Source organism: Apteryx rowi, unplaced genomic scaffold, assembly GCF_003343035.1.
Source record: "Apteryx rowi isolate R43461 unplaced genomic scaffold, aptRow1 scaffold_129, whole genome shotgun sequence".
In the NCBI taxonomy this organism is placed as follows: Eukaryota; Metazoa; Chordata; class Aves; order Apterygiformes; family Apterygidae; genus Apteryx; species Apteryx rowi.
The window spans coordinates 255628-269796 of record NW_020447519.1 but is presented as its reverse complement, the minus strand read 5'-3'; the positions used below and the strand labels follow the sequence as shown (position 1 = coordinate 269796).

Here is a 14169-nt window from a genome sequence, read left to right as displayed (position 1 = left end):
ATTCACTTATTTCTCTCAATCACCCATCTCTGATGCATTGCATCTTTTTTTGCTAGTCATCTATAAGTAAGACGTTCTTTCTTTCTACGTTGAGCATGAAAAGGCTACCACTAATAAAGCTCTATTTCAAGTTCTGTATCAAAGTAGGCTAAATGTTACATTATCACCCCAAAATGTATATATATTTGTGTGTGTGTATGTGTATAGTATGTGTGTATATGTATATATAAAATAACATCTTTTACGACATGAAAATACGAGTTGTAGGGATAAAATGCCAGTTGACTTCTTCTGATTACACCTCCCCACACACACACTATGCTTTCTATGAAAAAATGAACTGGAGGTGTGCTCACTTTCAAATACAACTACCTATCGGTACAGTTCAGATATCAACTACACTGGAAAAATACCGGAGACCTAGGCACTTGAAGGGGAGGCTATTCCAGAGTTCACTCCAATTAACAAGAGCTCACTAACTTCCCTAAGTTTTGGATGAGTTACAAGCTATCCCCCAATATTTGGTATTTTGTATCTCCTCATCTGATTTATTTGTGTTCTTTTAAAAGTGTATTTCTATCATTTTGCAGCAAAGCAGAAGTTCCAGCAAACATTAGCAATGTAACAGTCTTAAAAATAAACAAACTCTGACAGCCATATAATATGAAGCACATTGACTGCTACCATTTATTGGCTCAGTGGGTACATGAAGTTAAAAAGGGAGAACACATTATAAAGAAAAGAAAAGATAGTCAACTTATCTTCCTACTCTTCCATTGAGCAACTCACTCAAACAAGCATGGTCAAGAAAGAAAGACCAAAATAAATAAAACAAAAACTCATAAAAAGCCAAAACTTCACACGACTGGCAGCATCAGTTCATGGGTAAAGTCTGCAACTGAGCTACAACGCTGCATTAACTATGACCTTAGAAACAGTGTAATTATTGTATAACATGTCTGGTTTGACATGCTGGCTCCTTTTAGCCTGAGAAGAATGCATGGCCGTTTGGCATTTCTATGATACTTATTCTCCACACTTTTACTAGCTAAGAGTTTGGGTTGTGTTTTCTTTTAACTGAAAAATTAGCTCCAAGATGATTTCTGTAAAATGCAAAATCACAAAAACAGCACAAATCACACAAAACAACATAAAGCAAACAAGCAATGCATAAAAACAATCTTCAAATAGATTTCACGTGCGAAATGTCAGCTAGCAATTCATGGCATAATCACTCAGCATGTATGTTCAATACTGGAGGACAGAGGCCCTTCTTACTTGGTGATGGTAAGCAAAACCAATCAAGTTCTCTACATCTGCAGTTAGATGCTGGGAATCTCGTGCACTGGGTTAAGGAGAAAAGAAAATATCTTTTGACAAAACAGACAAGAAAAGACAGTGGCAATATCTCCAGGGTTAACGCAGATTCTTCCTTTCAGTTAAGCTCCTTGTCCTCAGACAACAGYTATTTCTGCAGTCCTTCGTTTTTGTTGCACAACAGCCATGATGAGGAAATACTGTTTTAGAGTAAGAGATATTAGGGAAGTCATAAAGTAAGAATGGTCCATCTGACTACTATACGTATAACAGTTACTTTTATCATGCCCTTTTTTTAAAACACTCAATACTCTTTAAAAAAGTTTAGTTCTCAGTCTTACAATCCAGATAACCATGAACTCTCCAAGGAGAAGTCATCAAAACATTACTTGCAATCTACTGACAAACACTGCTCAGAAGTTAAGACAACTGCATCAAACTATTTCTCCTCCTCAAAATGCCAATATTTTACACAGGTTGTGGTAGTCTTCCGTTCATTTTACAACTGGCTTTCTCTCAGTCTGGCACAGTTTAAAAACACTAAGCATTCATTCTTTTCCTGGCATTCAAATAACAAAAACTATTTTTTGTTTAAGATTGGCTACAGCTCTCACAAGAGGAACTGGCATTATAGATCTAATGAATGAAGTCCTCCAGATCTCCAGAGAGCATGGAGAGAAAATGCAGAGAGACTCCAACATTGCACCAAGAGCCCACCTCAGTCTCATCTAGGAAACCAGATCAAGAGTAAGCAGTAGTTCACTCCCCACTAATTCAAATGCAAAGAAAACCATGTGTTATGAACAGCAGTTCACTGGGAAATGCTCTGCTTTACTCAAAAGGCCTTACCCTGAGCCTTCAGCCAATGGATGCCTAATATGAAATCCTACCTCTGTCGGAGTCCGAGGAGTTTATTACTCACCTTTGTTGAGGAGTACAGATTTGGTCCCTGCTCATGATTGTAACAGCCTCATAGAGATGGATGTCACCAAGAAAACAACTTTCACCATCCATCACATTGAAGTTCACTAGCTATATTTAAGGATACAACAGCTCAAGCTCACAAAATTTTCTTATTTTATGTCAAATTGTGCAGTGTGATTACGATTTTTACCAGATTTAACAGCTTTAGTAATCCTTCCAAGAATTCTCTGCTACTCAATATGAATATACATTGAGCCCCAAAAAAGCTCAAGTAAAAAGCTTTTGCACAGTTCTACCACATGATATACTCTCAAGACAACTCTTTCCTTCCTGAGAAAAGCAGAACAGAATACAATCTTATGTTCTGATCTGTCAGATACAGTAAATCAATGGATAATGGCCAGCACTGGGGGTCAAAGGTATATATACTACAGTGTTTTCACAGTCTGTTAGTAACTATGTGGCCATAAAAAGTCAGGCAAGGATCAATGGACGAAAAGAGAAGCTGTTGGGACTAAAGAAGATAAAGGCCACCAGTACAAAGTTGAAATACAACAATTTATACTCTAAGTTTGCCTTTACAAGTTAGAGAGTTGGGAAAAATAACCTATCCTTGGAAAAATAACTTACATCCTTGGCACATTATGCTGAAATCAAAGTGAGATATTTAAATACCTATTATAGTCCATAAATTTAATATTTTTAAAATTAGTTCATTCACTGGCTCCCTTCACATCAGCAATAAACCAATAACTACAAATAAGATACAGCAACAAAAAAAAAAAAAACAAGTCACAAAAACACACACAGAAAATACATATTTTGAAAAGGTTAAATTTACTATAACCACATTGGAAGCTGACAGAATGACAGAGCACAGACACAGCTATTATATGCAAGACAAAGTACATCTTATTAGTATTTTTTATTATTATTTGAAGTTTGCAGAGAAAAAAAATTTTCCTCATACATTACCCAGATCACATCTAGTTCCTGTTGAAGTGCCACTTTTCATAAGGGGAAGGCATGGCAGGAGGGGAAAGGAAGGGAAGAAGAGAGCAAGGACTATATTTAATTTTGATTGTCTATCAACTATCAAAAGCAGAATTAATATCTGAAGTCTAAAATACTTTTTTTTATGGTAATATCCACCCTCTGTTTTTACAACAGACAGACACACCTATAAAACTTTATCTTATACAACTCTCTTGATCTTACCCACATAGAAAGTGAATCCATCATCACACTGGTCTTCAGTCCATCTAGTAAGGTATTTTAACAGGAAAAGAATTATACATAATGTAGTCCATACTGATTAATAAACACGTAAGACTTCATCTGAAAGACCATTAAGTCTGTAAATTCTAAATAATTTAAATGACTCCTTGTATATAAATATTTCATTTAGCAAGTTGATTTCCAAATGAATTGCTTCTAAAGATGATCCCCCTCAGCAGTGTTAGTATACATTTATTTTCAGACATTCATAACATTTCAATATTATTTAAAAAACAGAGCATTTTGTGCTTATTGTAAAACATCCTTTACGGGCAAACTTCAAGTACCCACCTCTTGAACTACAAACCCACTCATTTGAACTTGATACGTTACCTCAATAGCAGGAGAAAAACGATCACACAATTACAAAGTTCAGATTGCTTAGCTGCAGAAAATGCTATCTCTTTGTTGAAGTCTCTAGATACAATTCCATTTATCTAAAAATAAATTTATGAGCATTTTTAAATCACACCCTGTTTTCTTAGCAGAAGAAAGAAACCTAAGCTGCTAATAAGCAAAAAAAAAAAAAAGAAAGAAAAGAGATACACAGTCTTCAGTACTTAAACAAATTAATTCTCTTTTCTTATAGTAAATGGTGGTCATGCTTGAAAGAAAATTAAAAAAAAAAAAAGAAAGAGAGTGAAACAGATTAACTGCATAGCTCAGATACACTTATTTCAGACAACATACCATAAATCATCGTGAAATAAAACGGGCAATTATAATGTACACAAATGTTATGATACTAGGCATCTATACTGGTCCAATGGTTCTAAATAACTGAAACTCATGGCTGAACTAGGGCATATTGTTTCAATACTCTTGAATTACTTGAACAACAATTTGAATTTTTTCTTTAGCTACCCAGAACTGTGCAGATCTCCTTAATGTCAAAAAATTAAAAAAAAAAAAAAAAGAACAGATAGATAGATCTCTCTTAAATAATTCAGGCCACATCTAAGGCGATTAAAATACAACACTAAAATTTCTGTAGCAAAGTATTTTGTTTGTGAAGAAACATATGACATTCTTTTTCCTTCAATACTGTAAGAAGTATCTAAAATTATAGCAAGTACATACATTTTCCTTCAAAGAGTTCAGTTCAGTGAGGACAGAACAGCAGCTCCTTTCTCCTTCTAACCACTACCCCATACTTCAATCCTCTTCACCTCAGTGTAAAAGAAACAGGAATGAGAGCCATAAGACAGAATGATTTCAAAACACAATCGGGTATTTGTAAACAACACTTTTTCCTGCAGAAAATCTGCAACTGCTAGTTGCAAGAAAAAGCAGCAAGTAAGGTAAATCAATTAGCTTGCTAATTTCTCCCCCTCATTTATTTAGCTCTGCACTGTATTTGTCGTAATTGACTATAATTATGTTAATTACTAACTCCAGCAYAATTACTATATTTATTGTCATTGAGCACTCTATGTACCCAAAGCAAAGCTGGCATTTGTCGGGCATCAGAAAAATAAATAAATAAAACCCCACAAACTGTCGGGAGGGGTTCCTCTGAAAACTGGCTGATATACCTTCAGCAAATGAAAGGGCAAAAGAGATTTCATGCAATGCTAGTTTGAAAGCATCGGTTCATTAAGGATATTAATTTTCTGATAACTACACATTTAAGCATGACACACTGGAGCAGTATCTACAGGATTTAGCAATTATTAATGCGTGACAGTTTCAAATGCTAAGTGAATCAATTAAACAGCAGCATTCACAATTTGAGAAGAGATAACTGCTTCATAACTGCCTAAGACTACAATTTTCACATGACAAAAAAAGGCCATTCAGGCTCCTTCAAAACCTGACAGGTCAAGAAAGAAGTTTGAAACAAAAGCACCTTATAACCATCATCTCTCCTCTTTACTTGTCAGATCAACTTTGCTAGTGTCTCCGCTGAAATGGCATCACCATGCCAGCTGCCACAAGGTGATTTTTCATGTCTTGTCAAAGAAATCTTTTATTCTATTTGCTCTGCATTAACATGTTACATTTATTGATCAAGCCCTTTCTGCAGCCACAGCAGGGCACTGTGCTCTTATGCCTAAGGGGGCTTTGATGTCCTGGTGACATTCTAGACCGAATAATGCACATACTAAATGGATTTAATGCAGAAATGTGTTTGTGCATGACAGCTACATTAATAACAGCCCCTCACACTGATAAATATGCAATTGCTACGATTAAGAGTTACCCAATTATGGTGAAAATATTTTTCTACCTTATAAATAAAACCATCAAAAAGTTTTAACAATAGTGCATTTTCTTTAACATTTTAAAACTCTCTGAAGATCAGTCTAAAGGCTTTTAAAAAATATGTCATGCTTTGTTTTGAATTCTGGCTTTTATTTCCATCCCTCTTTTGTTGTTCATCTCCCTGTTCTGCATGCCTTACTGCCGCACAGATGACTGGGAAGGTGGCAAGAAAAAAAAAAAGTCAAACCCAGTAGCCTTTCTCTTTCACATGCTCAACTCACCAAGAAGAACACACCCTGTAAAACTGAAGCCCATTTCAAGCTGCCAGTTGTGCATACCTCCAGGCAAGAAAACAGTAGACAAAAGACAGAAAAAAACAAATCTCTAACCCACAGAGAGGCTACTACAAAATCTCAGTCCCACAGAAGTCATGGAGAAATATTCCAGACTAAGATTAAAGTTCAAGGGGATGTTTTTGTACATGCACCCTCTTCATCGGACAGTGGAAAATATGCAGAAGCACACACCGTGCAGATTATTCATGCTTCTAGCAGAAATAATCTGCACCCTAGAGAGAGGAAAGAAATATTTGTATCTCTGTGAGCACAATTATTGGATTAATGCTCCCTCATTGGCTGAGATTAAATATTCCCTCTCCCTTTTACCTCATAGTTCAAACCCAGAAGAAATCTCTGTAAGAAAAAGGGAAACAGTTCATATGTTTGAAAATACTGAGTACAAAATTAGAAGATGGACTTCTCAGTGAACCAAACAGTAGATGTTATTGTAGAAATAGAGACTGTGCTTTTATAAATAACACTGACATTTGTTATTCAGGCACTGGAGTCCATTTGGCCTTTAGCATGGAAGGAGAAATTCAGCACAAAAAGTTAGCTAGGACAAATAATCTTTGAATAGTTTTTTTCCTCTCTCTACAAGAAAGCACAATGTATCTAACAAAGGTTATTTTGTATTTCACCCAAATCTCTTCTCCCTCCCTACATTATTTCCCTCCTGCTTATTTATTCCTTTCTTTTTTCACCAGTAAGTATTATTTACCTTTTTTCAATGCAATTTCTAACTTCCAGTGATCAATAATAATTGTCCATTCCCCTTTGAAATCCTGTTCAGTAAAGCTTCCCAGTAGTACTAACACAGGGAAATCACATTCAGTGATTTTGCTTCCCAAACTCTACCTTTTGTGACATGAGAGCTGGGGAATGCTTTCCACCTATTACAGTCCTGGCCTTTATGGTACTCTGTTACCAGTGAAGGTTCATTGGATACAGTTGCCGTGACAGACTCATAAGCAGATTTTAAAAACAAAACTTCCTTGCTGCTGAAACATGCCCTACTTAAAACACAAGGTATAAATAGGTCATTTCTAAAATAGCTGAAAATCACTATCACTATCAATTCAAAACAGCTGCTACAACTCAGGCCATTTTACTATTGATGATCACACAGTAGAGTTGCAGAATCATAGTGCAATTTAGATTGGAAGCAAAATCTAGTGGTTATTTAGTCCAATCCCCCGCTCAAAACAGGGCTAACTTCAAAATTAGATTAGGCTGTCTGAGGCTTTGTCCAGTTGAGATTTAAATATCACCAAGGATGCAGATTCCACAACCTCTCTGGGCAACCTCTCTCTCATCGTGAAGAAGTTTTTCTTTATGCGCAGTTGGAAACTCCCTTGCTGTAACTTGTGATGACTACCTCTCCTTTTGCTGTGAACCTCTGACAAAAGCTTGGCTCCATCTTCTTCACAACCCCCTGGCAGTCCCAAAAGGAAACAAAAGAAATTAGAAACCATTTAAACAAAATCTGTAAAGAAAACAGTAATGAGGAGAAATAGTTCACAAGTGGACTATATTGATTTAGAGTTGAAGGATTTCTCTCCCCCAGAGGTGTAAACAGGAGACAGGATACAGCAGCATCATATCTTGCTGATTACAACTACGCACTTTCAAACAAACACCAGCTTTTCCCTTTTCTTCACACTCAGCAATTTCCTATTACTCTTCCTTTTTCCCAGCCTTCCCATAAAAAGTTCCCTTTTGCCGTTCATTCTTCTATCTTTCCTATCCCTCCTGGGGAAAGGGGGGAGATGAATCACCATTATAACTGGTAACAGTCACTTTGCTTTGGCTGCCAGAAGAGAAACAGTTGGAGCCATGCATCACTCAGGTTAATCAAAGATAGAGAATAATTCTTGGAGAGAGGCAAACAAGAAAGACAAGAATTCTTTTAAAGAGCAACGTTTTGTGAGTATTTAATCAAGTGCAGTTACTAAACTTGAAACATCTGATGCAAAGACAAGTGCGTACATACGCCCTAATTTTTGTTTAACAAAAAGAAAGGGGTTCTAGCCTGGGAAGAACTGCAAAATCAGAAACACTTGGTGAAAAACATCCATTTTCTCTGTATTTAATTGCCAATGAAAGCATCAGATGACAAAATCTCCCCCCGATTTAGTTTTCCAGTTCTGTGCACACTTATGTCACACCCAAAAAGAAAAATGGAAGAAATCTACGTAACAAAACACCACACATGAGAACACTGGATTTTCATAATTTTTCTTCTTAGAGAGGGAGGGGGAAAAAAAAAAGAACAGGCAGAAGTACCAGAACAGCCAATAATTAGAAGATATCCCTAAAGTTGTCCTAAACTAAGATTAGCTGATCTGAGGTTCTGGTAATTTTTAAAATTATTGTCTAAATATGTATCAATACACCAAGTTAAAAAAAAAAAAAAGAACTCTTTGGTTTGTATATCACCACAATCTAATATTATTCAGAAATACATATGACAGCATCTGTTGAAAGATGTTATTCAGGGACAAGTTTGGCATAAGATGTCTGTGTTTGAAACAGGTCATAAAATACAGCATGTTTGACTCAGCCTTTCCAGTTTACTACTACACAGCATTACCAGTCTTCTCAGCCCTTTTGCAGTCAGGACAAGCCTTTGAAAACACATTGCACTTGTTTTGAGGAAAGCCTTAAAAAGCCAAGTAACTTACCTGGCTCTGTCCTGATGTTTGCAGCGAAGTTATCTACATTATCGTTGTATCAGAACCAGTATAATTCACTAAACTAAACTGTTCAATCAAATATAACATTATACATTCCATTCATCATATCGGTTGTTTAGGAAACTTTTGTGACGTTTGTGTCATACAGTAGAGGTGCATCTTTCTGATAAGAGTCCTTTAAGTGCGTAAACCTGTGTGCATGCATGCACGGTAAAGACTTCAAGTCTGTAACTGCACAGGACTTCCACCTCTGAAAGGTGGAAGAGGTGATTATGAGATGATCTTCACTTAACATATGCCTTAAATGACAGAYAGCAATTTTTTCTAAAAAGTCAAACTCCTTTTTAAAGAGGTATTTTATGTTTTAAGTTTTTTACCCAGTGAAAACAATAGACTCTAAATGAAGTAACTAAATTTAAGCATTCACTGAAACAAATCATAAAACTCATCACCACACTACAGCATTGTCAGATTTTTCCAGCGATGGCATTTGTTTAAAGAAGATTACAGAGACCTTATTATTTAGATTTATTTCAACAGGTGCCCATGATATTCCTTCCATATTCACATCCACTTAAGGCTACAACATCTATCCCGTATCTTAGCTGACTCTCACTATAATATACAAGCACAGTGCTTATATATAAGTGCACACCAGTCTGAACAGTTACTGTATAATGAAACACTTCATTCTTAATGTCTATATGCAGTTATCTGAAAGGCTAGCACGTTCTCGCACCTTTCCACACAAGAGATTTTAACACCCATTTTTCTCCATATCCCAGTAAAACCAAATAATGTCCTCACTGAAAAGCAGGCTAAGTGACAATGTTTTAGGAAGGAAAGAAGAGATGAAAATAATACACCACCAATTATTCACTCATTAAGCTTTTCATGAAAACATGAACAGATGACTTCAGAAAAGTTTTATAGTAGTATTTTACATCTAGATTAGATTTTAATATTTTACTTTGTAAAAGAAAATGAAGTCAGAGGAACTGCTCTTCAAATCATGCATTAAATGAAAGAAAACAGCTCTTTTTTCAGAGCTAGTTCCTTCAGAAGTGTAAGGAAAGAGCATTCTTGTTGACAACACATTAAATCTGAACACACACACACAAAGAACCTGAATTATTGATAAAATGAAAAAATGTCAATGCAATTCCCCCCCAGCAAAATTCTCTCCTCCATTTACAACTTCTATAGGCATAGAGTCATCAACCAAAAATATAAAATGATGGCAATCCACAGACTGTTTAGTGCCTGCTTTGCTCTGTTACCTATTGCATATAGGAATCAGTCTTGCAGATTTGACAGTGGCTCAGAATAGCAGTTATTATGAGTGTTACCCAAGTTAAAACCAGTGGTTGTTCTCTCCTACAAGAACAAGATGCTAGCATACTACTTTTATGCAACCCCTCCTCATAAGTAGACTTTGGGCTTACTTTCAATGAAATAAAAGGAAAACAAAAATAGAGTCTTCAGCCTTAACACTAGAAAACTATGCTTTTTCTTAAGCAGACTACTACACTTACCTTCCTTTCTGCTGACTTACGTATAGAGTTGCAAGTCTTACAAGATATACTGCTGAACCTCACCAGGCTCTCATACAAAGATTAAACCAAAAAGGAAAAAGGAATCCAAAAATCCAAAATCCAAAAGGAAAAAGAATTTGAAATCAATCCATATATTAAAATAACTTAGAAATTATTTATAACTCTAACTGCAGTTAGCTTTGATACTTAACTATACACCTGCCCAAAATAAAATCATACAATAAAAACAGTTCATCTAGGAGAAGAGTATCAAAAACTATTCATGGTTATAGCCAGAGATCTACAATTAAAATGGCAGGAGAGAAGCACACACTTACTTGTATCTTGGTTATGAACAATCACCGCTGAGCTCATTCTTCACTTCTCCAAATCATAATGCGTTTATTTTCCATTTTAATCAGTGAACAAACCATAAGCTTCTCATTGGACATCATCTATGTTAACATTTTCATTTTTCAGACTCACCTGCTTGCTTGTATTCCAAATGCATGAGAACAGGAGACAAGCATCGTCTATGAAACAGTATCACCCATTTGATAACAACTACATGTACCTGACACATATGTATGTTTCTACTTGGATAAAAGTTTTAAATATTCTGTTTTTGGAGTCAGTGTCCCATATTACTCATATCACACTTGAAAATCTATACATTACCACATACCTTAACAAGTTGAAACTAAGATCTAGCCTTTTTGCCATATGTCCGTATTTTCTTCCCAGGAATTCTGGAATTTCTTCACAATCTTGACTAATGTAGGACACCTGAGAATTGGAAGCAGAAGGGAATACTTCACAAGTGGATTATTTACAATTTCCTGTCCGGATTCTGCCTCCCTGATCCAATAACAACATAAGTATAATGAACATTCATTACACCTTTAACCTACATCAGTTTTAATGTTATAGAATCTATCACAGTCTCATTTTTCTTTCAATACGATCAGCTAAATATTTATTACATCCACAGTCCTATGTACAAAGTATGGGAATTTTCTCATTTCAAGCAAAAATAAGGGGCTTCCAGTTTGCCTCTCAAGACAAAAACCACCAAAACAGGAAGCATGAAAGCTACCCAAGATCTGTGAAACCAAGCATGCAGTTTTGTTCAGACAATAGCATACATCTTTAAGATTTCTGCTTCCACACCTATGTTCAGGTCACACTTCTCTTTATAACTGAAATATTTGTGCATGTCTTTGTCTTTCCTCCCATCCACACCTGCCCATCTACCCCACCTTTAATAAACACAGGGATAAATGCTGGTAGCAAAAATGGAGAGACTATTCAAGTTGTTTTTTTTTTTTTAAGCCATGATGATATTTCCAGAAAAAACACAAATAATAGGATGGATAATGTTTATGTATTCTCACTGCTGTATTGTCTTGCAAGTCTTTGCTTTGATTTCTTCTAAAAACCCCCACAAAGTTTGCCAAACACATATTGTCATGAATTCTATACATCTATATTGGCTCATCCTCCTAGGGTTCAAAATATGAGCATAAACATTGATATTTTATATTTTGAGCTAAAGGAATTCTTCCCTTAAATGGCAACTTGCCAGTTAGCTGGATTAGACCAACACTGTGTTAGACTACTATCTATATTTAGATACTGCTATTATCTAAATATCTAATACAATTTCAAGTTTGGTCTACAAGATGTTAAGTGAAAAACAAGCAAAAAATTCAGTCAAATTTTGTTTTGGTAGCATTTCACTTTCTGTTAAATAAGAACTTCTCTATAGAATAGACTGCCAGTATATACTTTTGCAAATCATCCATCTCCTACACTCTTAAAATGATTGCAATCTGATAATACACTATTGCATCCCATTTATTTCATTTTGTTTCATAACTTCAATAGATAAAGCTGACTACAGTGAAATAATTTTTTCTTTGAATACATGAGCAGAAAACAGGTAGCTTGAAGTTCAGTGTAACAATTTCTTCCCTCTTCGTCTTTAAGATGTATCTGCTCTTGCAATAAATTCTTCTACCAGACACAGACATGCCTTTAACAAATAGAAGGACAAAAGGGAAAGGAACTGTTTTGGGTAGTTGACATCCTAATGGTTTGGACATAGCAGAAAGTGTTTTCCAGAATTCACTGAATTAAAAAAGAAAAATTACATAAACGCAAACACTCACACACACACTTTACAGTTTTCATCCAAGAGGACTACACAGCATTTTACAAATTACATACAAGTAAATGAATTGCTTCATTCTCCACTGAAAGGTCGCTCTCTTTAAATTAATGTTTGCAGACCCTTGGAAAGACACCACATTAACATTAGAATAATACTTTGGATTAAGCATTAATTCAGCAGAACATGTTGAACTTACTTAAATTGGATATGACTAAGATACAATGCCTATTAATATTATGAGTGCAAGACGATCTTGACCAACTGCAAACATAGCAAGAGTGCAGACCACCACGTATGTTTTCACCCAGGAAAGAGGCCTGGAGAAGGAACAAGAGATTCTGACCTCCATTCCCACTTGCTTTGGAAACTCACCTGGCCATAAATGTTTGCATCAGTTGTGCAAACATTTTTGTATATTGTAGCAGTCTAGTGGCTGAAGCTTTATGGCATTTTATGCATTTTGCCTTCTGTGTGCTCCAAAAAATATATGTATGAACTTTATTCTTCAATTTGTGTTCTTGTGGAGCTAAAATAGTTTGCACAACTGATACAAACATTACTCTCAGATGTATTTGCAGGTGAAATATAGTTGTCATGACCTTTTAATGCTGAGGCCTTGTGAAAGGAATTTCACTTGTACAAAGTCCACTTCAGCACATTCATAGCACAAGCATCTTTTTGAATTTAAAGCAAACAGATTTATTTTTCCACAAAATACACAAAGAGCATTTACTTCAGATCTCTGCACCCCACATACACAAACACGCTTCAGACACCCAAGAACCCTTTACTATAACAACATCAATGACTGCCAGGTTGGAAGCTATGCAATATGCAATAAGCCTTTTTCAATAAGCTTTCAATAGTATTATTACCCCGCTCTTCTGCTTTTTAATCCTTCAACAATGCTGATATAAAACAAGACTTCAGTAGCTCAGAAAAGAGAAGAATAATGTTTCTCCATTTTTATTCTTGCAGTTGAAAATTATTTACCCAGAAAACAATAAAACATACAGAATTTGGTACTCTTCCTTTTGCATCTCTCAAATATCCTCAGAGTGAGCTTTCAAGCACATATGGCTATCCAGACATGTCATCACAGACATGAGATCAGTCATGCTTTGCCCAAGACTTCTCAGATCTTTGGGTACATGGCTTATCAGTAACAGTAAATTTCTCAGACTTTTTATATCAATCACATAACACCACATGGAATTAGAAACTGGATATAGATTTTTCCATTGCCTAATTCTCCAACATAAGTCTAATACAGGTTGGTAACAACCAGCTAGTGTCATTACTGGTGCCCTGTTCAATATCCCACAAAAATGTTCTGGAAGCATTCCACAAAGCCCAACATCAGTGCGCTATGGGCATCTCAGATATTCTTGCAAACACTTCAACCCCTTGTATACAATTCAGGGAAAAAAAAAGTTTTTACATAACATTTAAAACATAACTTCATTCAATAGCAGTTGCATCTCTCTTCTGCTGTAGTTCTAGAGGATATTATCCATTTAATCTCTGTAATCATTTTACAATGATATTGCAATCTTAGTAACTCATAAAGTAACATCTTTATTAAAGAATGTTGCCAAATAGGTCGTGTATGAATTTTAGATATTGCATATTCCCTTCCATTGAACAGAATTACATCTGGAGAATATTTCCAGTCAGTTGAGCATTATATTATACTATAAGCT

General features: G+C 35.5%; 1 protein-coding gene across 1 annotated transcript in view; it reads right to left on the bottom strand.

The window, feature by feature from the left end:
* LRMDA (leucine rich melanocyte differentiation associated) overlaps nucleotides 1–11017 on the bottom strand; it is a 693402-nt gene extending 682385 nt beyond the window's left edge. The window contains exon 1 of the mRNA XM_026056035.1: nucleotides 10979–11017. Within this exon, the coding sequence (XP_025911820.1) occupies nucleotides 10979–11016 (38 nt within the window). The 5' untranslated portion in view covers nucleotide 11017. The remainder of the gene's footprint in view (nucleotides 1–10978) is intronic.
* Between the last annotated feature and the right edge of the window lie 3152 nt (nucleotides 11018–14169).